The following is a 22,348-nucleotide window of genomic DNA, read 5'->3' on the forward strand; positions in this document are numbered from 1 at the left end:
AAGCTTTCTAAAAGTTGAAGGACACTGGTTAAAAGATCTGTGCAGGGAGCTGCCTCTGCAGTTTGTGACATGTGGTCAAATATCCAATCAACATTATACTGATGCCTACAAAATATATTTAGTTAATGTGGAACCTTGCATTTCACATTTACTTGTATTCGTCGTCTGCCACTTCATACAGGACTGCGAGGTGGGGGATGCACTCTCAGCATTTATATGTTAAAAATACCAATTGCCTAGAGAACCTATATAACCCTTTATGCAGATTTTGGGGGAGAGTTGGTTAGAGAAAATCCAAGTAAAAAGCTCTAACTTATGACAAAGACTCAGGTTAAGAAAAAAAATCGATTTTCCAGTTAATACTATGACTGCATGCAAATGTCTGACCACCACTGTATGCCAAAAACCCTGCATGTGGACATAAACCTAAACCACATATACTCAGTGAGAAAGTTTTTTTTTTAAAACATCAGGCACATTTGAAGACTTCACAGGTTAGAAAGACCCTTTAAGCCTATATGGATACTCAGTCATTTGCACTTGAACCAAAGCAAGAGGTTTTTTTGTGTTTTTGTTAACAGAGGAAGAAGGTGAAATAAATTTCCTTTAAGAGTGTTCCTCTTTTTCTCCCCTTCTATTTATTAGGATAATGAATTTTCAACTGCAGTGCCAGTTCCACTGAGCTTGCTCCTCGGCCTAATTCTCTGTAACGTTTCCTTATTGCCGCTGGGGAACATTATATGAAGGCAGGGCTTACAATACCATCAATATGCCCAAGACGACAATCGGACGTCTCATAGATATTAATGGAAGTGCAAATTAAATCAAAGCTGGAGTGCAGCTATCGGGGATATGATCAATGCCTTTTGCACAGTCAGATTTAATATGGGGTTTGTAATTTGAGTATCCAAACAAAATGTGCATCTTAATGGGAAAGATGAAAGTAATCCCACATGGGGAGGAAATAATACATTAGCTGCATTGTAATTAGAGAACTCGGAGTGCAATGTTTTCCCTGCTCCGAATTAATGTTGAATAAAAGCCTTATCTTTTTTACAATGATGAGAAAGGATGTGGACCTTTGCATTGTCTTTAAACACATCTTGTTTCATCATTGGAAATAAATAATGCTTAAGTCAAGTCAAGTAAACACAGTGTGAACCTTACAATACACTTTCAAAGAGATGCAGCGCTGAGAGAAAATGTAAGGTAACAAGTTGGAGTTGAAGATGCCATTACACACCTGCATCAACAGACCCACTGTCATTCAGACAAGAAAGGCTGCACTGTGGGAATCATGTTCTTTTACTTCTTCTGTGCATTTAACACCATTCAGCATTTTTCAGCAAATTTTTCAGACACCCCAGAAGACTCAACAACATCCCTGATCAAAGACTACTGACAAACAGACCACAATTTGTAAAACTAAAGGATCAAATGCCTAAGACAGAGTCCTGTAATCTCCAAAGGTGTTAGATCAGTAGCAGCAGGCCAATAGAGGGCGCTAGGGTGCCTCCTCACCAGCCCAATGTCCTTGAGGAAGACATAAAAAATTTATTTGAATTCAATTATAAAATTAAAATATTTTGCAATATATTGATTTATTCATTTTTTTGTGATATTGGTGATGCATTTCCGCCCTAGGGCGCAAAAATTTTTTGCCCATTGACTTTCATTAAAAGTTGTACATGTGCAGTAGCTCCTCTGCAAAACAGAAGTATGGGAGAGCTCTGGGCGCACCAAAGCTGCGCCCTGAGGTGACAGGAACTGTTGTCACAGTTGTTGTGCGCGTGATTGACAGGCTGAGTTGCAGGAGGGAAGCAAACTTACCAAGAGAAGCTAGAGGTGAAACGGTTTGGACCTGATCAGCCGAACATCAAAATAAATCAGCAGTCCAAACACAGATTGAGACGTACACTCAGTCTTTTTCCAGAACCTGGTTTAGCAAGAAGGCTTGGCTAACTGCATGTAGTGAGGCTAGCGCTGTATTCTGCTTTCCCCACATCCTTTTTCAAATGTCAAGATGACCCAGCATGGATAAAGACAGGCAAGTTATGACCTCCCAGCGAAATTGTGAAAATTATGAAGAAAAGTCCCAGATCCATAGAGGGGAAAAAATACAAAAAGAAGATTTGATTTAAAGAGTGAGAAAAATACACAGAATACAGTATGAACAATGCCATTTACCAAAGGGGAAGCTGATGAGGCATTCAGATTTACCTGCAGAATGGATGGATGCATAATTACAAGTCCTTAATAATACAAGCCCTAGGATTGCTATCCTTAGTCTGTGGTGTACAAACAACACACACACCTAGATAGATACATTGATTAGAATAAACATGGTGTGTGTGTGTACTTGTTAATGTTACCTGTTTAGGATCATTTTTGGTAACTGAAGGCTGGTCGTCATGTTGCAGACCCTCATTTATAACCTTAAGGGCTGGTTATACTTCCGCAGCAGTGTGTCGCAGTGAGCTTGTCGCAGGTAGGATGCAGACATTTTTGATTTATGCCTAATTTTTAAGCGTGGTCTGAGCTATGTTATTACACTCCAAGTGTTATTACACGACAAGTTTGGGGACAAGTTTGTCAAACAACAGAGAAAAAAACGGTGAAAAAGAGCCAGGATCCAGGTGGAAAATGGTCCCAAAGTTGTCGCGGACCTCGCTCTTCTAGCTCGTCCATCATCAAGAGCCGTTTTCTGCAATGGCAGTCATACAGACAAAACAAGCCGGTAAGTTACCAAACAGGAAATAAGCATTGCATAGAGCAGATGTAGATTTGACCGATCAGCAGCCTCCTGTCTGCGGCACTGTCTGCGGTCACCTACAATTTGGGAGAAGTGCAGCAGAGTGTCTGCTGAAGGGGGCGGGGATGTCTCTGCGTTCACCGCGACACCTACGCAGATGACCTAGTGTCGAAGTATAAATCAACCTTTAGAGAGTCGTGCATGGAAGTTAGATTGAGGAATATACTGGTAATAGTTAGGGTCAGGGTATATGTCAGAGTTAGGCATAAATGCAATAAATGTATGAATGTAAGAGAACGTAAAGTCTTAATATAGATAGAAATACAAAATATCTGCTAGAATAAAAAAAAGAGTATTCAAGATCAGAATTAATTTCAGGTCTCATAAACAATGCATTTTTACAGGAAAAAAAGCATTTTTATTTGTTTAATTAGCCTTTATTCCAATTAAAATGTTTTAGCGTTTAGTGACCTTGATGGATAAGTAGAAGATGGATAGATTGATTAAATATTTCTTACCTTGATGCTTCTTCCATGTGGGTGTGGAAATTTTAGAATTTTTTTTTTTCTTGTTCTACCAGGAGTGTTCGAGGAGGATTAAGTAGAATGCTATGTTACCGTAGATCAGGTTGGTCATTATCCATAGGTGGGGATAGTTTTGATTTCCTTTATTATCAGTAAATCAGTTAATCGAATATATAATAGTATATAATTATCTAATAAGTTAAAAGTGACAGAAAAAACTAAAATTAATCTATAAGGGGGGCAAATACAGTTTATGGTAGGCTACTGTAGAACAAAAGCAGGGATGCCTGTATGCAGCATTAAACTATCCACTAATTTGAAACATTTGGTTTAATTATAATTATGTGCTGATGCCAAAAATCGTATATAAAAATTTAAGAAAAAAACAGGATCTAAGCAAAATATTCAATAAACCCAGATCATGCAAATTACCTCCTGAGCATTCCAATGGAATAAGATGTAATATGGCCTCAGACTTTTATTTAGCAGCAAACCTGAGTACACACAGCTGCCAGCTGAAGTGACCCCATGTGAAGTCAGCAGGTAGCGTGCTGAGAGCAAACAGCAAAACAGCTTTTCAATGAATAACACATGAGCTAACAAACGTTGGTAGCCAACGATCCAGGGCCTTCAGCGAGTCAAGCACAACACATATTCACGTGCACAATAACAAAAGAACACAAAGGACGTATCAAATTTGATGCAACCTGCGTGATTGAAGTGAAACAAAGAGCTAATAGTCCATATGCTTAATTGCACAGGTTTTCATAAAGGACATTTTTCTTGTAAATACCGAAAAAACAAAAACATTGAAGAGAGCAGCATTTGCACTTCAAAAAGTATAAAACAAAATGTGGTTTAAAGAAATGTCTGCATATTCTAAATATAACTTCAAACAATGCATAAAGCTTTCATTTAAACTTTAAATTTTGACATCTTTTGTTTCTGATCTGCTAAAAGCTATAACCTCACAAAGTAGTTCAGTTTTAAATCTATCCTTAATGAAACATAAACGCTAACCTGGTTTTAAGAGATTTTGCATGTATTACCAATTGGTTCATGCAACAGTTAAAGCAATCTTATTCAATAAGGGAAACCAATGTTAAACCAACGTTTTTTTAAGGTTGAACCCAACTTTATAGCCCTCCTTTTTAAATACAAAATGGCTGCCATACCTATAGAATGTACTGTTAGGCTTTATTTTCTACTACTAACAGTTAGGTAATTAAATTAGTCACACATAGTATTATCCATTCTATGATGGCGGGTATGTTACTATGAAGTCTGAACATAAAAAAAGATGAGAAATACAATTGCTTTAATTTCTAATTAAGTTTAGCAAATTTAAAAATTTGCCATCTCCTAATCAGGGTCATTTAAACATCTAAGTTCTGATATAAAAGTGGAATCAATTCTCTGAAACTCCTTTGCAGTTTATTTCAAATGACTTGTTGTAAAATTGGTTGTACACATTTGACCTCATCCTGATACATTCAAAGAGCATAAGATGATGCTGTACAAATTTCATAACAATGCACAATTTTGGAGAACAACAAAAGAATAAATATTTAGATGGCAAACATATGAGTTTAATCTTTTAGGTGAATATCACTTCACTGTTTAGCAGAAATTGCTCAGACTGTTAAAAAATAAGTTTCCCCAAAAAGCTGACTGTAGGAAAAAAGAATAAGGAGAATTTTATTTAAAAAGCAGTATCTAATTCTGGAGTTGAGATAAACAACACAGTATCACTAAACCTAAACCACAGTGTAACCATTCGGGCAATCGAATGAGTAAACTTTAAACAATCAGACCATTGAATACGTAGCAATCCCCATACTGTGCAGCAAAAAATAAATTGTTTTTATAGTCTGCATGGATGGTAAAATATAGATTTCTTGTCATTGAATGTAGAAATTGACATTTAAAAAAAAAAAAAGTAATTCTTGTAACTGGTTTCTCAAAATGCTAGGGTGTCCTGTCATGCTTGGTATCTAATGCGAACACCAAATGCTTATATACCCTTAAACATTCACAAGTATTTGACATTTAAACCATAAACTTGCATTTCACTCCAAAAAGCCCATAACTGTAACAGAGAAAAACATTATTTGTATTTAAAATATGACGATTGGTTTTTAACATTCTTTGCAAAAAATAGTCAAACTAATGTAGTTTGCATTTCACTTTCACTGCAATTATAGCTGCAAGTCTATCACATATATTGTTTTCAGGCTTTGGATTTAGAAAAGACAAATTTGCCCTTTTTGTTTGAAAGAAAAATTGCAGCTGAGTCAGATTCCATGAAGTTGATATTTTAATATCTTCCTATAGGCTCTCGTTTGGATTATATAAATGAATATATACCATATTTGTTCTGTGAGATGGAGGCATCCACTTTATTTTGCAGCCTTTAACTAGTTTTCCTTCAGGATTATCCTGTATTTAGCTCAACCTTATCAATTCAGAGCAACTGCACTGTCCCTATTGAAGTATCCCCATAGTATCATGCCGCCCACACCATGGAGGTGGTGTTAGTTAGCCTGGCTTACTCTGTAGACAGCATATTTTAGACTGAATAGGAACAAGTAGAGTTACACATCAAAAGGGGGACTAACATAGTCGGTGGATAATTACGGATGTGAACCTAAATCTCACAGTAGCTAGTAGATAAAATTTGAACAAGTATAAACAGTTCTTTAGGACACAATAAAGGACATTATGAAAACATTACTCCAATGCAGCTACAAAAATTGTCATTGTTATGGTTACAGAAAAGAGCTGTTGCATTATGGACCTGCCTCCCGCGCATTAATTGGTCCTGTCCATTTAGAGAGGAAAGTTTTCCGCTTTCCCAGTCTGACTTACTGTAAGCCAATGGCTGGTTATGCTAATGTATGTGTGAGTAGGGCTTCTCACGTTGGCAAAGAAGTTTAATTTCAGTGTAATCTAATTATTGCTTTTTTTGTAAGTTCACTTAACAACCCCAAAATACCTTAATCTACTTAATCATTTAATCAAAATGAGATATTTGAACTGTATGTTGGAAAATCTTTAATTTCTAAAACCCACAGAACATTTATTGAGTCACTTACTGTCTATTAAATCCATAATTGGATAATCCAGCTCCAGAAAGTAAAAAAACATGTCTTGTTTTCCTTCATCCTGTTCACTTAACCAGGTGATTAGTCTGTGTTGTAGAGCAGGAAATGAAAATGGTTAGAACTGATTTCACCGCAGGCTTTGGACCTGATTATCCACCTTTAATTAAATAAATAAACAGTTTTCAACAATAAAATAAGTGTAATACACTTTTTAATAAAATACAACCCAAAAAAGAAATAAGGATTTTTCATGTTATGCAAATAAAACTCTCCTAATAAAGAATTTAAGTTCCGAATTTGACTCACTCCTCACAATAAAGAAGTTGACATTTTCTCTCTCTTTGGCTGTGCACAGTTCTACCTCTGATGATAGTATCAGCAGGTGCAGCACAATTTATAAGAGGATAACATTTCATCTTGAAACACTTAGCTGAGCGGATACGTAAAAGAACGCCTTAATCCATCTATTAACTCTATTGGTGTTGTCAAATGTTAATATGTCATCCATAAACCCTTGGGTCTCCCTGTCACCCAGACACATACGGCCTTATGATGTTGTTCAGCATCGACCCAGGTCTCCCTCCTCCCGGCCACCACTGTAAAACGTCTCATGCCGAGACAGAGCAGAGCATTAATCAAAGTTGAGCTGAAGAGTGAGGGTGCAAGTGCCCTTTTCCTGCTGCCGATCTGTTTAGCACAACAGCACTTTGTACAACAGGGTCCCACTCTTCAGCATAATGGCATCGAAAGGAGGTGATAAATAATGGATTCAAGATCACTTACACCTCGTGTAGCGGGTTATTGCATTCAAGAGATCATGTGTTGCCGCTCAAATTACAGATTTGGCTCTTTTGGCAGCAGTTGGAAAGCAAAACAAGACCTCTCCTGATGGGGCTGTGAAAGGGGTTAATGTGGTGCAAAACATGACGGCAAAACAACAGTTTAGATACTTTGACTAAATGAAGGTGGGCAAAATAACTGGGTGAAAAATTACAGTTAAGTGCTGGAAGTTTGTAAAGGCTGCTTTGCATCTCTTTGATGGGAGGCTACTGATGCATTGTGTTTGCATTAAGCCTAGGGGTGTCCCGGTCCTGAAAAGTAGATTTTAAATGAAATTTGGTTCCTTATGAGCTAACCTCTTAAGGCTTCAGTGTAAAGGATTGATTTGTATGTAGATATTTTTTTCCTGTTTTGCCTTTATTTGGTAATCTAAATGTCAGCTACTCTAAACAAATTTTTGCAGTAATTCAGTCGGAAAGCTCACACAAAACATGACAGTTAAGCTTAACTTGAATTAAAGCAATTCTATAGCATACAATGAACAACTTCTTGCAAAAAAATGTAATTACATTTTGCTTGATGGCATGATTGGTGAAAAAAGTGCCACTTCCAGTTTTTATTTTTGGGGTGGGGGGGAATACTTTTTCTCAAAGGCTATGGTATCTTATACCCCCCCTCCCCCTAACAACTAAAATATTAATATGAAAGTTGCTCCTTTTGCTAAGTCAGTTTATCGTTCTCCTCTATCAAAAAGAGTGTAATGAAACATTTAAAATGCCGAAAATGCTTAATCTATTGCTTTTAAAACCCTAATTGTTTTTCAGACCATTTTAAGTCAATATTACTGGATTCACACTCAATCATTAGGTTTTTACTTTATTCTAAACATAGCTGAAGTTTAAAACCCTACTTCACTCACACAAGTTGGTATTTATTTGCCTAAACTGGTGATAATCTCCACCTGCAAAAAAGGGGATCAGTTTTAACCGTATAGAGTATGAGGGCAAATAATATGATCTCTTCCAATAACTGTCAGAGTGCTACAGCTGCTTGACTTACTGCTGCCCCTCAGTGGTGACACAACAAAACAGCACAGAAATCTACTGAGATCAAAATCTGCAGTCTTGAGCCCATGCTGGGACAAAGTTTGGTATTTTACCAAAAAAGAAAAGAAAAAAATGAAAGGATAAGAAACCTAATAATTGCCAGCATTGCCAGTCCAGCCAGAGATAAATAGCACAGAGCTGTGGAGTGAGATCAGATCTCTCTCCATATCTTAATGGGATCCTCTCACACGCTAGTCCCATTAATGACCAATCCCCCAATTATGTAAATCTGAGAGCGGCCACTACCAGCGAGAACCTGAAGTCGCTCACATAAACACCAACGGTGTCAACAATGCAAAAGAGCACTAATTGGCCACTATTTTTCATATAATTGCAGCAGCCGGGGTTTCGTCCTTGGATGACCCAACATTTGAGTGTTTTTTTTTTTTTGGTACAGCACACAAACAGTTAATGGAGCAATTAACATGGTGCACGAAAGGACCACTTGTGGGGAACCTGAGGTAAGATGGAGCCAGAGAGAGAGAGGTGGGTGCTGAAAGCACAAACAGGATGAGACACATGAATCCTGAGCCAAAAGGGAGCACTGGGGTTGATATGGGAACCGGGTACAAAAAACCCATGTACCCATCATTTTTCCTGGATTTAAAGAACTAAATCACAGACAATCATTTGCTTCTAAAGCAGACACAGAATCAGTTTACAAAGCAACTTTTATTTTCAGGTTTCACTGCTAGAAATGCCTCCATTGTGTGTTACAGCTCCACTTTATATCATGCTTATTTTTTGGGCTACCTTTAAAAATAATCTAAACCTGCTGATTTCATAGGTATGATTAAAGGTGTTTACCACAACTATAGTCATTAAGATGGTGTCACTCAATCCTCTGATACAGATTACAGGGAAAAAAATACAACTAAGACCTGCATCACAGAAACATCTCAGCTGTTTTACATTTTAGTATGTCTGCCACAATCATTAATTTAAATATTTTTTGCTTGGATTTTATTTATTACATGTAAACAAAATAGAGCATGGCTGTGAGTTGGATGGGATGTCATAAATAATTTGAATTTTTTTCAGTAATAAAAATTAAAGTGAAATATGTTTCTGCAGTTGTGGCTGCACATCCTTCTGGTTACATACCTCTTGAGAAAAAATCCTAACAGATTTTAGGTCTCAAGTTTGATTTGGCCATTGTGAGATACAACGCAAGGGCAATCCAAGAGGCTGCAAAAGTCTGCTTTAAACTGGGATGTTTCACCTTCACCTTCAAGAAATTGGATAGCATAGCAGCTCAGCCTGTGTGCTTGGGTTTGCATTCTTGGAAGCAGGATATCTCTTGACAAATTCTACTACCAGATTTAAGTTCTTGGATTTTTCTGAATTGTTGACCCGTTTGTCTTTACATATAATTTAACCAACTTGAGTGATGCCAGATTCAAGTGGATGAAATACAAGAAGGCTACAATATTTTTCTATTGAAATTATTTCCCATAGAATCTCAATAAAATACAAAATTTTGGTTGTAATGTAATAAAGAGAGTGAAAACAATTGAATAATTAAGTAAGGCCAAACTAAACAGGGAAGTATCGTTTTGTAAAACTTCATATTTCTGAGTCTAACTTTGAGAGTGAAAGGAGAGAAAAAAAATGTCTTCATGTCCTGCCTTCTACCACAGACTTTGCCCACCCTCTATGACTAAGTTATGCCCTGTCATGTAGTCAGAGACGTCAGATGCCAAGTAGACCACTGCGGCTTGCAGGTCTGTCACTTGAGCCAGTCTACCAGCAGGGATATCTGACAGCCAGCGCTGCACCAGAGGCCTCAGATCCTCAGAGTGGATGAGAGGGGTGTCAACAATCCCCCTGAAAAAGAGAAGCGAGAGAGAGAAGAAGAAAAAAAAATTAAATGAAATCAGAAGGCATCACGGCGCAGAGCCAGGAGTGACAGCGTTGTTTCAGAGGCACCACTTCGGTGACACAAATAAAACCAATTATCCCACGAAGAACGGCCTTGACATGGCATCTCTGATATTTACTGTGGGGCTGGAGGCCCTTTATTGACTGGCTTATCCCTGGAGAAGCCCACAGGTATGGGGAGACGTCTGGTGTAATTTTCCTCACAGCCATCTACTCACTGTGTTCGGCTCCCTCGTGCTTAGGCTTACATTTTCCATCTGAAACTGAGCTTTTAGCTTCTTTTTAGCTACAATTTACCAGAACAAAAATACTAGACATCCACCATCTAAATTTGCATATCACAGAGCTTTCATCTGAAATGTATTGTAAATAAACATGTCAACATACCCATCTCCACTCGATATGAGGCGACTCCTGACTCCCAGCGTAATCACCGTGACAGTGACTAAAGCCATTATGCCCGAATCATTGTTCAATCCATCCCGTCGCCTTGATATAGAATTCCAACATTTTGCTAAATTAGCGCTTCCAAGGAGCATGTGTGACACCCTGGTTAACATATTCCACCTCAATTATATTTCTCTTCAGCCGCCCTGTTATCTGGAACCTTTCCTGGCAATCAGAGGTGCTGTTTTCCCTCAGCCAATTTTCTAGATAATGCAGCTTATCACCGCTGCGGCTAAAGTTGCCAATGGAATCAGGCTCCAGTCAACCTCGCCAGCGCTAATTGTGTCCCTTTTTTATGCATATTTACCGAACGTCACTTCAAAGAAATCAGCGGCCCATTGAGACACCCTGTTAGCAAGAGGGTGGGGAGGGAGAGGTTAGAGAGACAGAATGGCTTCTGTGCTAATTAAAATAAGCAAACAAGCACATGATAAATAAAGTTGGACACACCTGTGCGAGGGCTTAGTTCTGGATCTGACTGGGCCTGGTTCGGCCCAGAGATGGTGGATGGATTTACTCTGGGATGGCTGGGGCTAAAGAAGGCCCCACTTACCATCAAGCCCCTCCTCACCCTTCCACTTTAACACGCTAACACAGAAAGCCCCTCATGTGTTCTCTGCTTTATTCCACCTTTTCAAACGTGCACATAGATATAAACAAGACGGCTTTGTTGCAGTTCAGTTTTGAGCAAAGTTGCAAATCTGATTCCCTAATTGTACAGAACAATTAGAGCAAGTGCTCGGTTGATTCGTCCCTTAAGATGTCATCTAATTAAGCACTGAAGCATTGTGCGCAGACATAAATTAGCGCCTCGCTCTCAAAGCGAGCGCTCTCCTCTGAAAGCAAACACGCTAATCACTGCCTCGTTTAGCTGCTTGCTTCCTCATGACAATCATAAAGGTGAAAAATTTTGTTCCTACATAAAAGCAAAGACTCACGGAGAAATGCAGTTGACACGAACGCCTCTGTCGATCCATTCGGTTCCTAAAGTCTGAGTCATCTTGACCACTCCTGCCTTGGAGGTGTTGTAGGAAAGCTGCTTCTGAGGATGGGGAACTGGAGAGGAAAGAGAAGTTTATTTGGTAAACATTCGTATGTATATATATATATATATATATATATATATATATATATATATATATATATATACACACACACACACACACACACACATGCAAGATAACTTTAAAGAAACATTGTTGCCGATCTAACACATCCAAAACATTAGGGCAAGCTTACTGTATTTTAGTAGGGATTGGTTCTTAGTTTCATAATCAATTTATTTTTCAACAAACGCGCGAATTTTCATTTTAAAAATAATTTTCCCCTCAAGTGAGCAGTTCTGCTGTACATTACAGTATGCAGGTTGGTGCTCTTCCATTTGCTGGTGGGGACTCTGCAGATGAAGTCATGTAAAATTAATAGCCCATAATGCCCAGTTATGCTCCGTCCTCAGGAACAAAAGCAGAAAGCCATTTGTTTGCCCTGACCATCACAGATGCTGCACACTGCATGGGATGCCGGGACAGGGGCTCATTTTCTGCTGGTTGATTAATCATCACAACGAAGGCTCCAAGTTACATACAACTTTAGTAGTTAACCTCATCACCCGCAGATCCAACTGCCAAATGGTTTCCGTGTGAACCCGGGATGATAAATACCAGCCAGCTGCGAAGGGGTAAAAAAAAAAAATAAATAAAAAACATCTTTGGGAATAGGGAGCTGGTGAATTCAGCATACAATGCTCAGTTAAAAATGTGCATGATAAAAGATGAGTTAGAAAGTGTGAAGAAATAAATGGAGGATGACAACAGAGGAGCTGTGAGCAGAGCTGAGCTGGATTGCACAAATTGTGGAAGGTATAGAAGTAGCGGGTTTGGTTTGGGCCGGATGAGGCCAGGCTAGAACCTCAGAGGCAGGCAAGGAGGAGCAGAGCCCACGGCTTACACGCAGATTGAAGATGAAATCCAACTTATCAGGACAGGAAACAGAGCTCAAAATGCCTAACAGCACTAATCCCCACTCAAGACCCGATGATACGGCCCCAAAATACCATTCAGAAAATTCCTTCATCCTTTTAAATAAACCTGCATTGATGTTTTTGCCGACTTAAAGAGCAGTAATCCCCTGAAGAAGGGAAAAGGAGGCCTTCTCCAAAGCCCTCTTTAACATTCACCCTGCTACTTATTGCCCATTTCTAGTGGGAGAAAACATGCTTTTTATCAGGCAGGCCTTTACATTTTGAATTCTTCTGAGTAGATAAGAAGTTCAAATGATGCACTTTTCTCCCTGAATGAAGCTGCCATTGTAGAGCATATTACTATGCAGCTGAGCTGTGGAGGTGAATGGCAGTGAGCCCCAAATCTGTCATGAAGATCAACACACAGACAGGTTTTGATTTTTTTTTGTAAGAGAACTGTTTGCAAAAAATGATTTTCTTCCTCACAGTTACTCTGTGTTTTTGCTATTTTATCACTCTTAAATTCATCTGATCATTAAACAAATAGCAAAATAGCTTCCAAATGATGATTTCATGTATTGAGAAGAAAATAAATAAAGCCAAACCAATTTGGTGCAATTGGAAAAAGAAATGGCCCCCTTAACCTTTAACCTATTAAAAGGTTGTTTCACCATTGGCAGCAAATGAGGCCAAGACGTTTGTAATAATTACCGTAATAATGTGTGTATTAAACTACAGAGGGGGATTTTTGGCCAACAGTTTGTTTCAGGTCATCAGAGCATTCTCAGTCAAATCTCTGTCGACACTTTGACTAGGCCCGTCCAGACCTTCATTTTTTTTTTATATAAGAAGACTTACTTGTGTGCGTTGGATCATTAGCTGCATTCCCATTACCCATCAAACTGTAAAAATTGTAATTACGAAAATAAGTTTCCTATATGGAAAGACTGCATTTCAAAGAAACACGTTTTTTAATGAGGTTGTTTTTCAGTCATCAAAATTCTTAAATATTGCAGAACTGCAATGGAAACACTTTTTTTCCCCCAATCACAAGAGATCTGCAACTGGACCTAACTGCCTGGTAAAAAGACGAAGAGGACTGGAAATATTTGGAGGATGATGGGGCCCACTACAGCCGTGGATAAAATATGGATATACAGTATCCAATGCTGCCATGTTGCTTTCACAGTTGTCGCATGGACAAACGTATTCACGCGCAATTTTGAATTTGTTATTCAGTGGAAATACCACAATTACGAAACCTTGCATTTTCAGAATTAGCCGAATATTAACATAGTTTTGAGCACATATGTAATGGAAAAAACTACTTTAGACATCACACCACCACCACCTTGTTTGATTATTGGCATGGCATCCACTGTCTGAAATGCAAGGTTATGTGTATGATAGAATCATGAGCTCTGACCTAAACTGCAGCCAGTTAAGGCTGCAGTGCCGTATTTGGTCTCGGTGGGCCCTGGAGGCGTAAGGAGCCAATAGCTTTAAGCTGAGATAAACTGTTTAGGGTTGTTTGTCCTGAATTTCTTTTGCGATCTTGGGGATGAGTCAGCAGTGCTCATTTGGAGTAATTTTGGTAAATCAGGCACACCTAAGAATCTCTGGCACTGCTCCTTGTTTTCTTCCCCCATTCATAGACAATGGCTCTCACTGTGGGTAATGGTCCCAAAAGTCTCACAAACAAATTGTCAACCCTTTCCAGAATAACAGATGTCACTGATTTTGTTTCTAATCTGCTTTTACTTTTAAAAGTCCCTGCCATAAACCTGTCATGTTGTGCATAGATAACCCAGAAAACTATATGCTTTTGTCAGAAAAAAGGAACCTACTTCAAGTGCTCATCCAGATAACGTTTTCAGATCCAGTATCAACTAATTAAAGAACAATGTCTTGTTTAATCCTGTAAGACCCACTGTTGCAGAATTACGACTTTTAATTGTTTTTCTTGGTTCAACTACATTAATATACTCATTGGGTCATGTTTGGTCTTGCAATGCTATTGGGTCCTACATTTGTAAACAAGGCCCGCCCTCAGGTTTAGAAGTCATACAACCTCCAGATTTTTGCTTGAGCATCATCCTCTCGATTTATTGGACTGGATTTATCTGATTGAAGTAAAAGGCTTTGCATATTATTTTCTGTATTTATTACAGTGTCTACAGCATGTAAATATGTAGTTATTGTGGAAAATGTGCCCTTCATTTTATCTAGAGTTTGTTTTGTAATTGTTGCAAAATTACAACTTGAATGTAGTAGTCAAAAAAACCCTTTTTTTGAGAGGAATGTCTTGAGAGAACTTTTCCCAATATAACTTTGAACCAAACATAATTTACACAATCTACTGTAGCCCTTAGCTTTATATTGGAATATATATATTATTGTTATTGTTATTATTAGAACCTAATACACAAATATATATTGCCATATCTAATCATATTAATGTACCTAATGCAAGACAGATTCAACAAAGCAAACTTTGCAGTCAATCATGTAGAAATCAACACCGTTTTCCTCTTTTTAACTCTTTTGGTGACACCAGTGATGGGATACTCACCTTGCAACAAATAAAAACTAAATTATAAAACCTAATTTTGTTGGTGGTGGCGGCCTAGTGGTTAGGGCATAGAGCTTGGAATCCTGAGGTTCTGGGTTTCAAGCCCCACTCCCACAGAGTTGCCACTCTGGGTCTCTAAATTTCTCCAATGTGAGCTCAGTAAAAGTTCTATTATTATTATTATTATTACTAATTCAAAAGTGTAAAGCTAACGTTAATATATTATATCAAAAAGGTAACACAATGATTCAGGCACTTGAAATCTGTGCAATATTTTCACATTCCAATTACTATAGTGATATTGCAGCTGCAGTAAATAAATAAAAAGCGACCTAACAAAGACTTTGCAGTTAGAATATGAGACAAGCTGTTCAGTGGTGGAGCTGAGGCCGAATTAAGGGCAGTCAATTCAATTAATCCTTCCCTAGAAATCTGGTAATGTTCATGCAGATATGTCAGTGAAGACAAAGTGTAAATTTGATCCCTGAAGGAACAGGATGCTGTGCTCTTCTCAAAGCAGATCCCTTTTTCATGACCTCTTCTATAAATGGACAGGATGCCTTTTATGAACTAGGGCAAAGTTTGATCACAAAGTGAAACACACAACATATTAAAGATATTTTGTATATATGATTTGTAAATTCCATAATTGTGAATATATTTACTGAAGTAGACAAAAACAAATGTGTATAGTTCACTACAGGATATTTGTTTTAGACCTGTCCAGGGTGTACACCGCCTTTCGCCCATAGACTGCTGGAGATGTGACTGTGACCTGGATGGATGTATGGATGGATGGATGAATGGATGGAGACTGTAGTTTATTACTTTTTGCCATTTTGATGACTCCATTTGGACCAAATTATGTCTTTAATTTCCTTTCTGTTTCCCCTGGTGTTGAATTCAACAAAGAAGACACATAGTTGGTTGGCTCCTAAAACTGGTCCCATTCAGGCTAAGTTCACTGGGTCAATTGCCACAGTGACTAAGTCATACTTAGTGAGAGCCAGCTTTATAAAACCCAAATGACAACAAAATAAACAGACCGTGGCCAAATAAGCCTGCCAGTTTTATGGAACACCTCTCAGTTGTGATTGACAGACATAAAATTGTTGTATGCCGTTGCCATCTGCTGGCGGTACTTACTACCGTATCAATCAGCTTGGCAGCTTTGGCTCATGTTGCAGTGAACCTCAACATTCGTATTATACTCACAGCCCTATTCATATCATTTCAATCTTGGAATTAAGTATTATTTAGACTTTTTCACATTTATTTCCTCTTTCTTTCCACACCTCTGCTGGGGAAATGACTTCCCTGTACCTTGAGTCATGTGTTATGGTGAATACTGAAAACACTGAAGTTTACTAAATCAGAAATTCTTTGTATGCAAACAGAGTGAGCTACTGGTGTGGAAGCTTGTAACTGTCACCAGTTCAAACCCCAGCTCAATCTACCTGCATCATTGTGACGCTGGGCAAGATATTTTGCCTGCATTGCCTACGAATTTCAGAGGTCCTGGTGGTGCTTGTGTACAGCAGCCTCTCAACTCTCAGTGTGTCCTAGGGAAGCTGTGGCTGTCGTGTCGCTTGCCACCATGAGTGTGAGAATGTTTGATTGTAGTGTAGAGCACTTTGGATTTCCTTGGCTTGAAAAGGTGCTATTTAAATAACAGGCCTTTCAGATTATGGCATAGTTTTAGAGAAACTTGAGCGTAGGTCTGGTAACTTTAATTATATTCACGTTGTGCTAGGATGTTTTGTCTAGTTTCCGATAAAAAAAAAAAAAATGTATATATATATATATATTTGAAAACAGTTTTTTGCAGTAACTTTGCTTGAAATGAATAAACAAAACTGTAATCTGGAACAAACAAGGTGGGATAAAAATGGTGTTTGTAAAATAATTCTGCAGCTGATTAAATATTTCTTGTCCAGTGGTGATTGAGGGAAAAACGAATAAAGCTGTGATGGTCAGAATATGTGTGAGTGTGGCATTAGCAGGGCACACACCCACCCTCTCTTTTATCCAGCAGATGGACAAAAAGCTGTCACTGTGCATTTTAATTGGACGTTTATGGCTGCATTTCCAGCCTCTACTTGGTTGTTACGGCTCCCTTCTGATTACACATTATGACAATATTATAACAGATGTCCAGTGTGATAAAGTAAATTCCTGAAGGACTGAACGTAATGCGAGTAATTGATCATTTTCTTAACGCCGTCCTCTATTTACCAGCATGCTTCTGTTTTACAGATTGCCCCTGCAGTCGGGATCGGGGGCCCATATGGCACGCTGTTTTACTGGCGATTCAAATATACTGCAGATGAACTGTTGCTGCTGCTCTGGAGTAACCAGTTGGAGAGGTGCGACTTTTACTAGGCTCTTGCCAAACTCTCAAAGTGTCTTCCGCTGCACAAACAAGGCCCCCGGCTCAGGTTGGTGTTTTTTCTTCTTGCATCTGAACAGGAACCCTCCCCTCCCAAGTTGGACCTCAGGTTGCCTTTCACATCCTCTGCATAGCTCCACAAAGGGGGATGTTTATTATGATGCAAAACTGCCTCCGAGTCTCGCAATCACAACACTTTGTGTTTCTTACTATAAGCAGCGATGGATGCATCTCATCGGAACAGCTGAGCTGGAGTTAAAGATGCCTAATCCTGTTCTAAATTGGCTGTTAAGAACCCTGCAGATGAAAAAAAAAAAAAAACTGCAACAAATACCTCTTTTCTACCTTGTTTTATGTGTACAGTCTCCTTCTTCCTCTTCTCAGTCCAAAGCCCCACGCCAAATTGAAAGATTAAAATACCGACTTTAAGTAGTTCCAGAAGGAGAGAGGAGAATGGAAGCATTACTCACCTATTAGACTGGCCATGGAGGCTGTGTTGATAATCTTTCCGTATCCCTGCTTTAACATCACTCGACCTGCCGCCTAAGGCAAGGATTCAGAAGGGGGAGACACCTTGTTACAACAGGCTGCACCGACAGGCTCAGCACAGATCAACAGGAAAACATGTAGTTTATTACAGGAGGAAGGATCAAATGTGATGCACTGAGGAGGATCTGAAGATTTGTAGGTTGTAGATTTAAATGTTCAGCAGTGGTTTCACTTTTCAGAACTCAGCATGTGTATATTTATATATATATATATGTTTATTTTACGGCTGGAATTCTGATGTTGTCCTGACCTGTGTGCGTGTCCCACCTGTTCATATTATTCTTTAGCTAAAAAACGTCCCGAAACAAAAGCTACTGGCTTTTTTCTTAAAACAGACTGGAAGCCAGAATTTTTTAAAATGTCAATGTAGCTTGATGCCAACTCCATGTATTTTCCCATATTGTTAATTTTTTAAGATTCATATATTCAAAATATATGCATGTTGAAAATAAAAAAACTGAAATCAGATTTATGTCATTGACTTTAAAATAAAATTCTAAAACCTTTAACATCCCTGAATAAATCTCATTACACTTGTTTATTTTTAATGTTGCCCTGATTATATACTGAAACCTGCATCTGGGGAAAACATGATTATTATTAAACAATAGTGATGTCATATTTGATACATTTGCCTTTAGTTTCTTAATACTTTTAAACAATTATGAATTATGTGTTGGTTCTGGTAATCATGTAAAGTTCTGCAATAAATCTGTCTTTTAATTAGGTGGAAAAATCTCACCGAAAGTATCAGACATCCAACCTTTACATCTTTTTTTCTGTTTAGGAAAAAAAAAATCCTGGAAACCCAAGTTTCCCAACTAGGATTTAAAAAATATTCTATGACTTCCTGTTAATACCCCTCAGGTATATAGGTATGGCCTGGAACATGGCTAGTTTCTCTTAGCCCCTTTTCAAAATGAAAAAGACAAGAAAATATGTAAAGCAAGAAAGTCAGAAGTGTGTTAATCTTCATCAGTTAAGCTAAACTGCTTTGAAAATACCTATTGATCTTAAATGGGACATTTATACAGCAGGAAAAGCAGTCAAAAAGTTTTAAACATCCAGGACTGTGAATATCAAGGTTTTTATGAGGACGCAAAGTTACTTTGCCAACAGATACAGTGAGGTGGATGGCATGATATGTAAATAAAAAAAACATCTAAAGATATTGTTTTTAAAATATATTCATCTTAGGCAACAAAAATTGTGGAGGCTGCTGTCTGTTCTCTGTTCCTACACATTTTCTGAGCCACATTGATATAAAAATACCTGAACTTCTATGTCTCCGTTTGGACATCTAAGCCCAAATATTTAGTCAGTTTACCTCTGGTCACATTTTGAGCTTTAAAGACATGATGCAACCACCCAGGTTAACTAAGTCACTGCACACACCTGGCAGCACATAAAGGTCCCTCTCAGGTTGACGTTAAAGGTCTGGTCCCACTCCTCTAAACTGGTGTCTTCGCTGGCCGAATTCCTGTTAATGCCGGCGTTGTTGCAGGCGATATGGATCGTCCCCCATTTAGAGACGATGGTGTCAACCATCCGCTGCACGTCATCTGCCTTGCTGATGTCAGCTTTGATGGGAATACCGTGGATCCCTGAAAAAGGGAACATTTTAGAAATATTAGGTTTTTATAAAAAATAAACAATAAAGAAACTTAAAACTCTGATTTGTTCAATAAGTTTATTTTTCTGTTTTATCTATGGGATGTGTCCATCGATGCAGGAAAAACAAACCATAAATGCAACCACAGCCACCGAAAAGCCTGTCACACATTTTATCCTTTAGTATGCTGCCATCTGCTGGTCAAAAAATGTATCTGGAAACATAATTAAACCTACTTAAAACATATCATGGCAATTTTAGGTGTACAATCCACTACTTTACAGTCAATGCCATAGGTTTTTTTTACACAATGATTAGAACAGAGACTAGTTTTTATGCAGCAGAAGTTCACAAGTTTCCCCTCATTTTAACCCCGGGTTGAAGAAGTGCTCTCCTTCATCCCTCTTGAGAACTGAATAGCTACAGTGGCAGCAAAGATAGATTTATTCGAACTTAATATCCTTTAATAGTAACAAAAAACTGTATTTTACTCGAGTTACAAGCTGAAACAGAACTTCTACACATTTAACCACCTTTCCTATTTTATGATGATCTTTTTTACTTAAGGTGTCTGGGGTGTTGCACTCGCATCTATGTACTAGTTCATTTTGTTCAGCTAAAAATATTATGCTATTTGAATGTCCATGTATATCAGCTACATAAATGATATTGGATTGTTTTTTTTTTGTGTGTGTGGTGTGTTGGGGGCGGGTAAGGTTAATCTTTTTTTGTCTTTGTTCATTTTATTCAAAGTAAAATAACTTGAAATACAGTCATTAAAAAATAATATTTTATAATGTATACATTTTAAATAAGAACAAAGCTATATAAAAGTGATGTGTAAGTGAATTTACCCCACATAGTACAATAATTATTATAGTTTAACTTTTTGTGTAAGTAGTATTTTAGGGAATGTGAACAGGAATTTCTAAGTACATATTTTTAACGACAGAATATGTTTAGGGAGAAACTATTTCACCACCCCAGCTGTATGTTTATGTTTGTTGTCCTTCTGGATGGTGAACCTTGGGCTCTTTGACATGTCAGTATTTCTATCCCTGCTGAAAAAAAGAATCCTAAAGGCATGACAGTCTCCTATTCAGAATACATCAGAGAGTGTCGAGCTCAGGCTGTAGGCAGCATTTTCAGGCAGCAGCCCCCTGCCACCGTATGTGGGCAAGCTAGTATAACTGATAGAGGAATAGAAAATTGTGTAATTATTATCCTACTTTAAATGTATGTGCTACTGTGTGTTTACCTGTAAGATAAAACCCTCAAAACACAATAATGTTTGTCGTTCTTATTTGACTGAATCTAACTAGATGTGTCTAAGCCTGACTAAAAGTGACAACATACACCTATGTGGCTCATGTGACAAAACACGACTAAATGTAAACCAAACGTCACTTAAGTTAAAAAAATAATGTGACTAAACATGACCAAGTGTGACTTAGCAAGACAAATGTAACCAAACATGACTGAATTTAACTAAACTTCATAAAAGGTACTTAAATGCTAGCCTGGGTGCCAGTCCGAACTTAGTCCCGCCCACAAGGTTTGAGTTCGGGAAGTTCGGTCTGGCTCAGCTCCATAGTAGCGCGAGTATTATCGCCCACTGTCAGGCGATCCAATGAAATTGTCAGGGCGGGCTTTATACGATGATGGACAGATGATCAAGAGTAACGTAATCAACCACGTGACCAAAGCGCGCTTGGGTGACAACAACAATGGCTGCCGCCGGAGAGTTTGGCTGAGTAGATTCTGCTATTAGGTCTGTTCTAGAAGATATCGACAGCAAATTAATTTTAAAAGAGGAACAGAGAAACGCGATCAAGTATCATCTTCTTATTCTAGGCGTGAAACTGCACGCTTTGATTTTTGTGGACAACAACTATGCCTCGCTTAACATACGTCACGCACTCCGTTGCTCTTATTGGTTGTAGGTCTATCCAATTGAGTGCAGAGGCATTTTTTTTCCTGGTTCGTTCGAAACACGCCCCATAATCACAGCTCTATGGAGCAGTATCAGACTCATATTCTGACTAGAATTGAGTCGGACTACGTCAGGCTACTTAAATGCCACTTAACTGAAGTAAATGTGACATACTAGAGTCAAATGTGACTTCACACAACTACATGTATCTCAACATGACTAAATGCACACAGTAAGCATGCAGAATGTAATTAAATTACATTCAATTTAATGACATTCAAAAGAAAAACTTGATCAGGGTTAATACAGTTTGTTGAGTAGTTGAGTTATCTACCTTTTACTACCTTTACAATATTTTAAATACAAATACCGAATCAAGCATGTCTAGACTAAGACTTCCTCATGCATGCAAAACATTTGGCTAAGTCAGAGTCTGTAAACAGACGCCGGTATTTGATGATTACAAGTGATGCTTTACTGAAGTTTTCAGCCTACAGAGGACCTCAGCTCTGAGCGCTTAAAGGAATAGTACACCCAAAACATGATTAGCCTTCATTTTCTACTCACCCCCATGCTGAACAACACTCTGGAGTACTTTTTTGATATCTCAAATGCATCTGGAGATCTGGGAGGCTTCTTGCTGTCTGCTGACATTCAAATAATGGAGGTCTATGGTGACCGAGACAGAAAGGTCCATAAAAGTCCACAAAAAACGTGTCAATATTCCTCCATACTGCTC

At 38.2% G+C, this 22,348-nt stretch overlaps 1 protein-coding gene across 4 annotated transcripts in view; it reads right to left on the bottom strand.

Moving 5' to 3' along the window:
• Positions 1-9,305: 9,305 nt before the first annotated feature.
• LOC107082361 (3-oxoacyl-[acyl-carrier-protein] reductase, chloroplastic-like) overlaps positions 9,306-22,348 on the bottom strand; it is a 30,023-nt gene continuing 16,980 nt past the window's right edge. For all 4 annotated transcript variants that reach the window (XM_015371020.1, XM_015371017.1, XM_015371021.1 and 1 more), the window contains exons 8-11: positions 19,460-19,668; positions 17,986-18,058; positions 11,533-11,650; positions 9,306-10,093 (exon numbers count right to left, since the gene is read on the bottom strand). In XM_015371020.1, the coding sequence (XP_015226506.1) occupies positions 9,898-10,093; positions 11,533-11,650; positions 17,986-18,058; positions 19,460-19,668 (596 nt within the window). In that variant the 3' untranslated portion in view covers positions 9,306-9,897. The remainder of the gene's footprint in view (positions 10,094-11,532; positions 11,651-17,985; positions 18,059-19,459; positions 19,669-22,348) is intronic.

This window comes from Cyprinodon variegatus, unplaced genomic scaffold (assembly GCF_000732505.1).
Source record: "Cyprinodon variegatus isolate N-32 unplaced genomic scaffold, C_variegatus-1.0 Scaffold51, whole genome shotgun sequence".
Classification (NCBI taxonomy): Eukaryota; Metazoa; Chordata; class Actinopteri; order Cyprinodontiformes; family Cyprinodontidae; genus Cyprinodon; species Cyprinodon variegatus.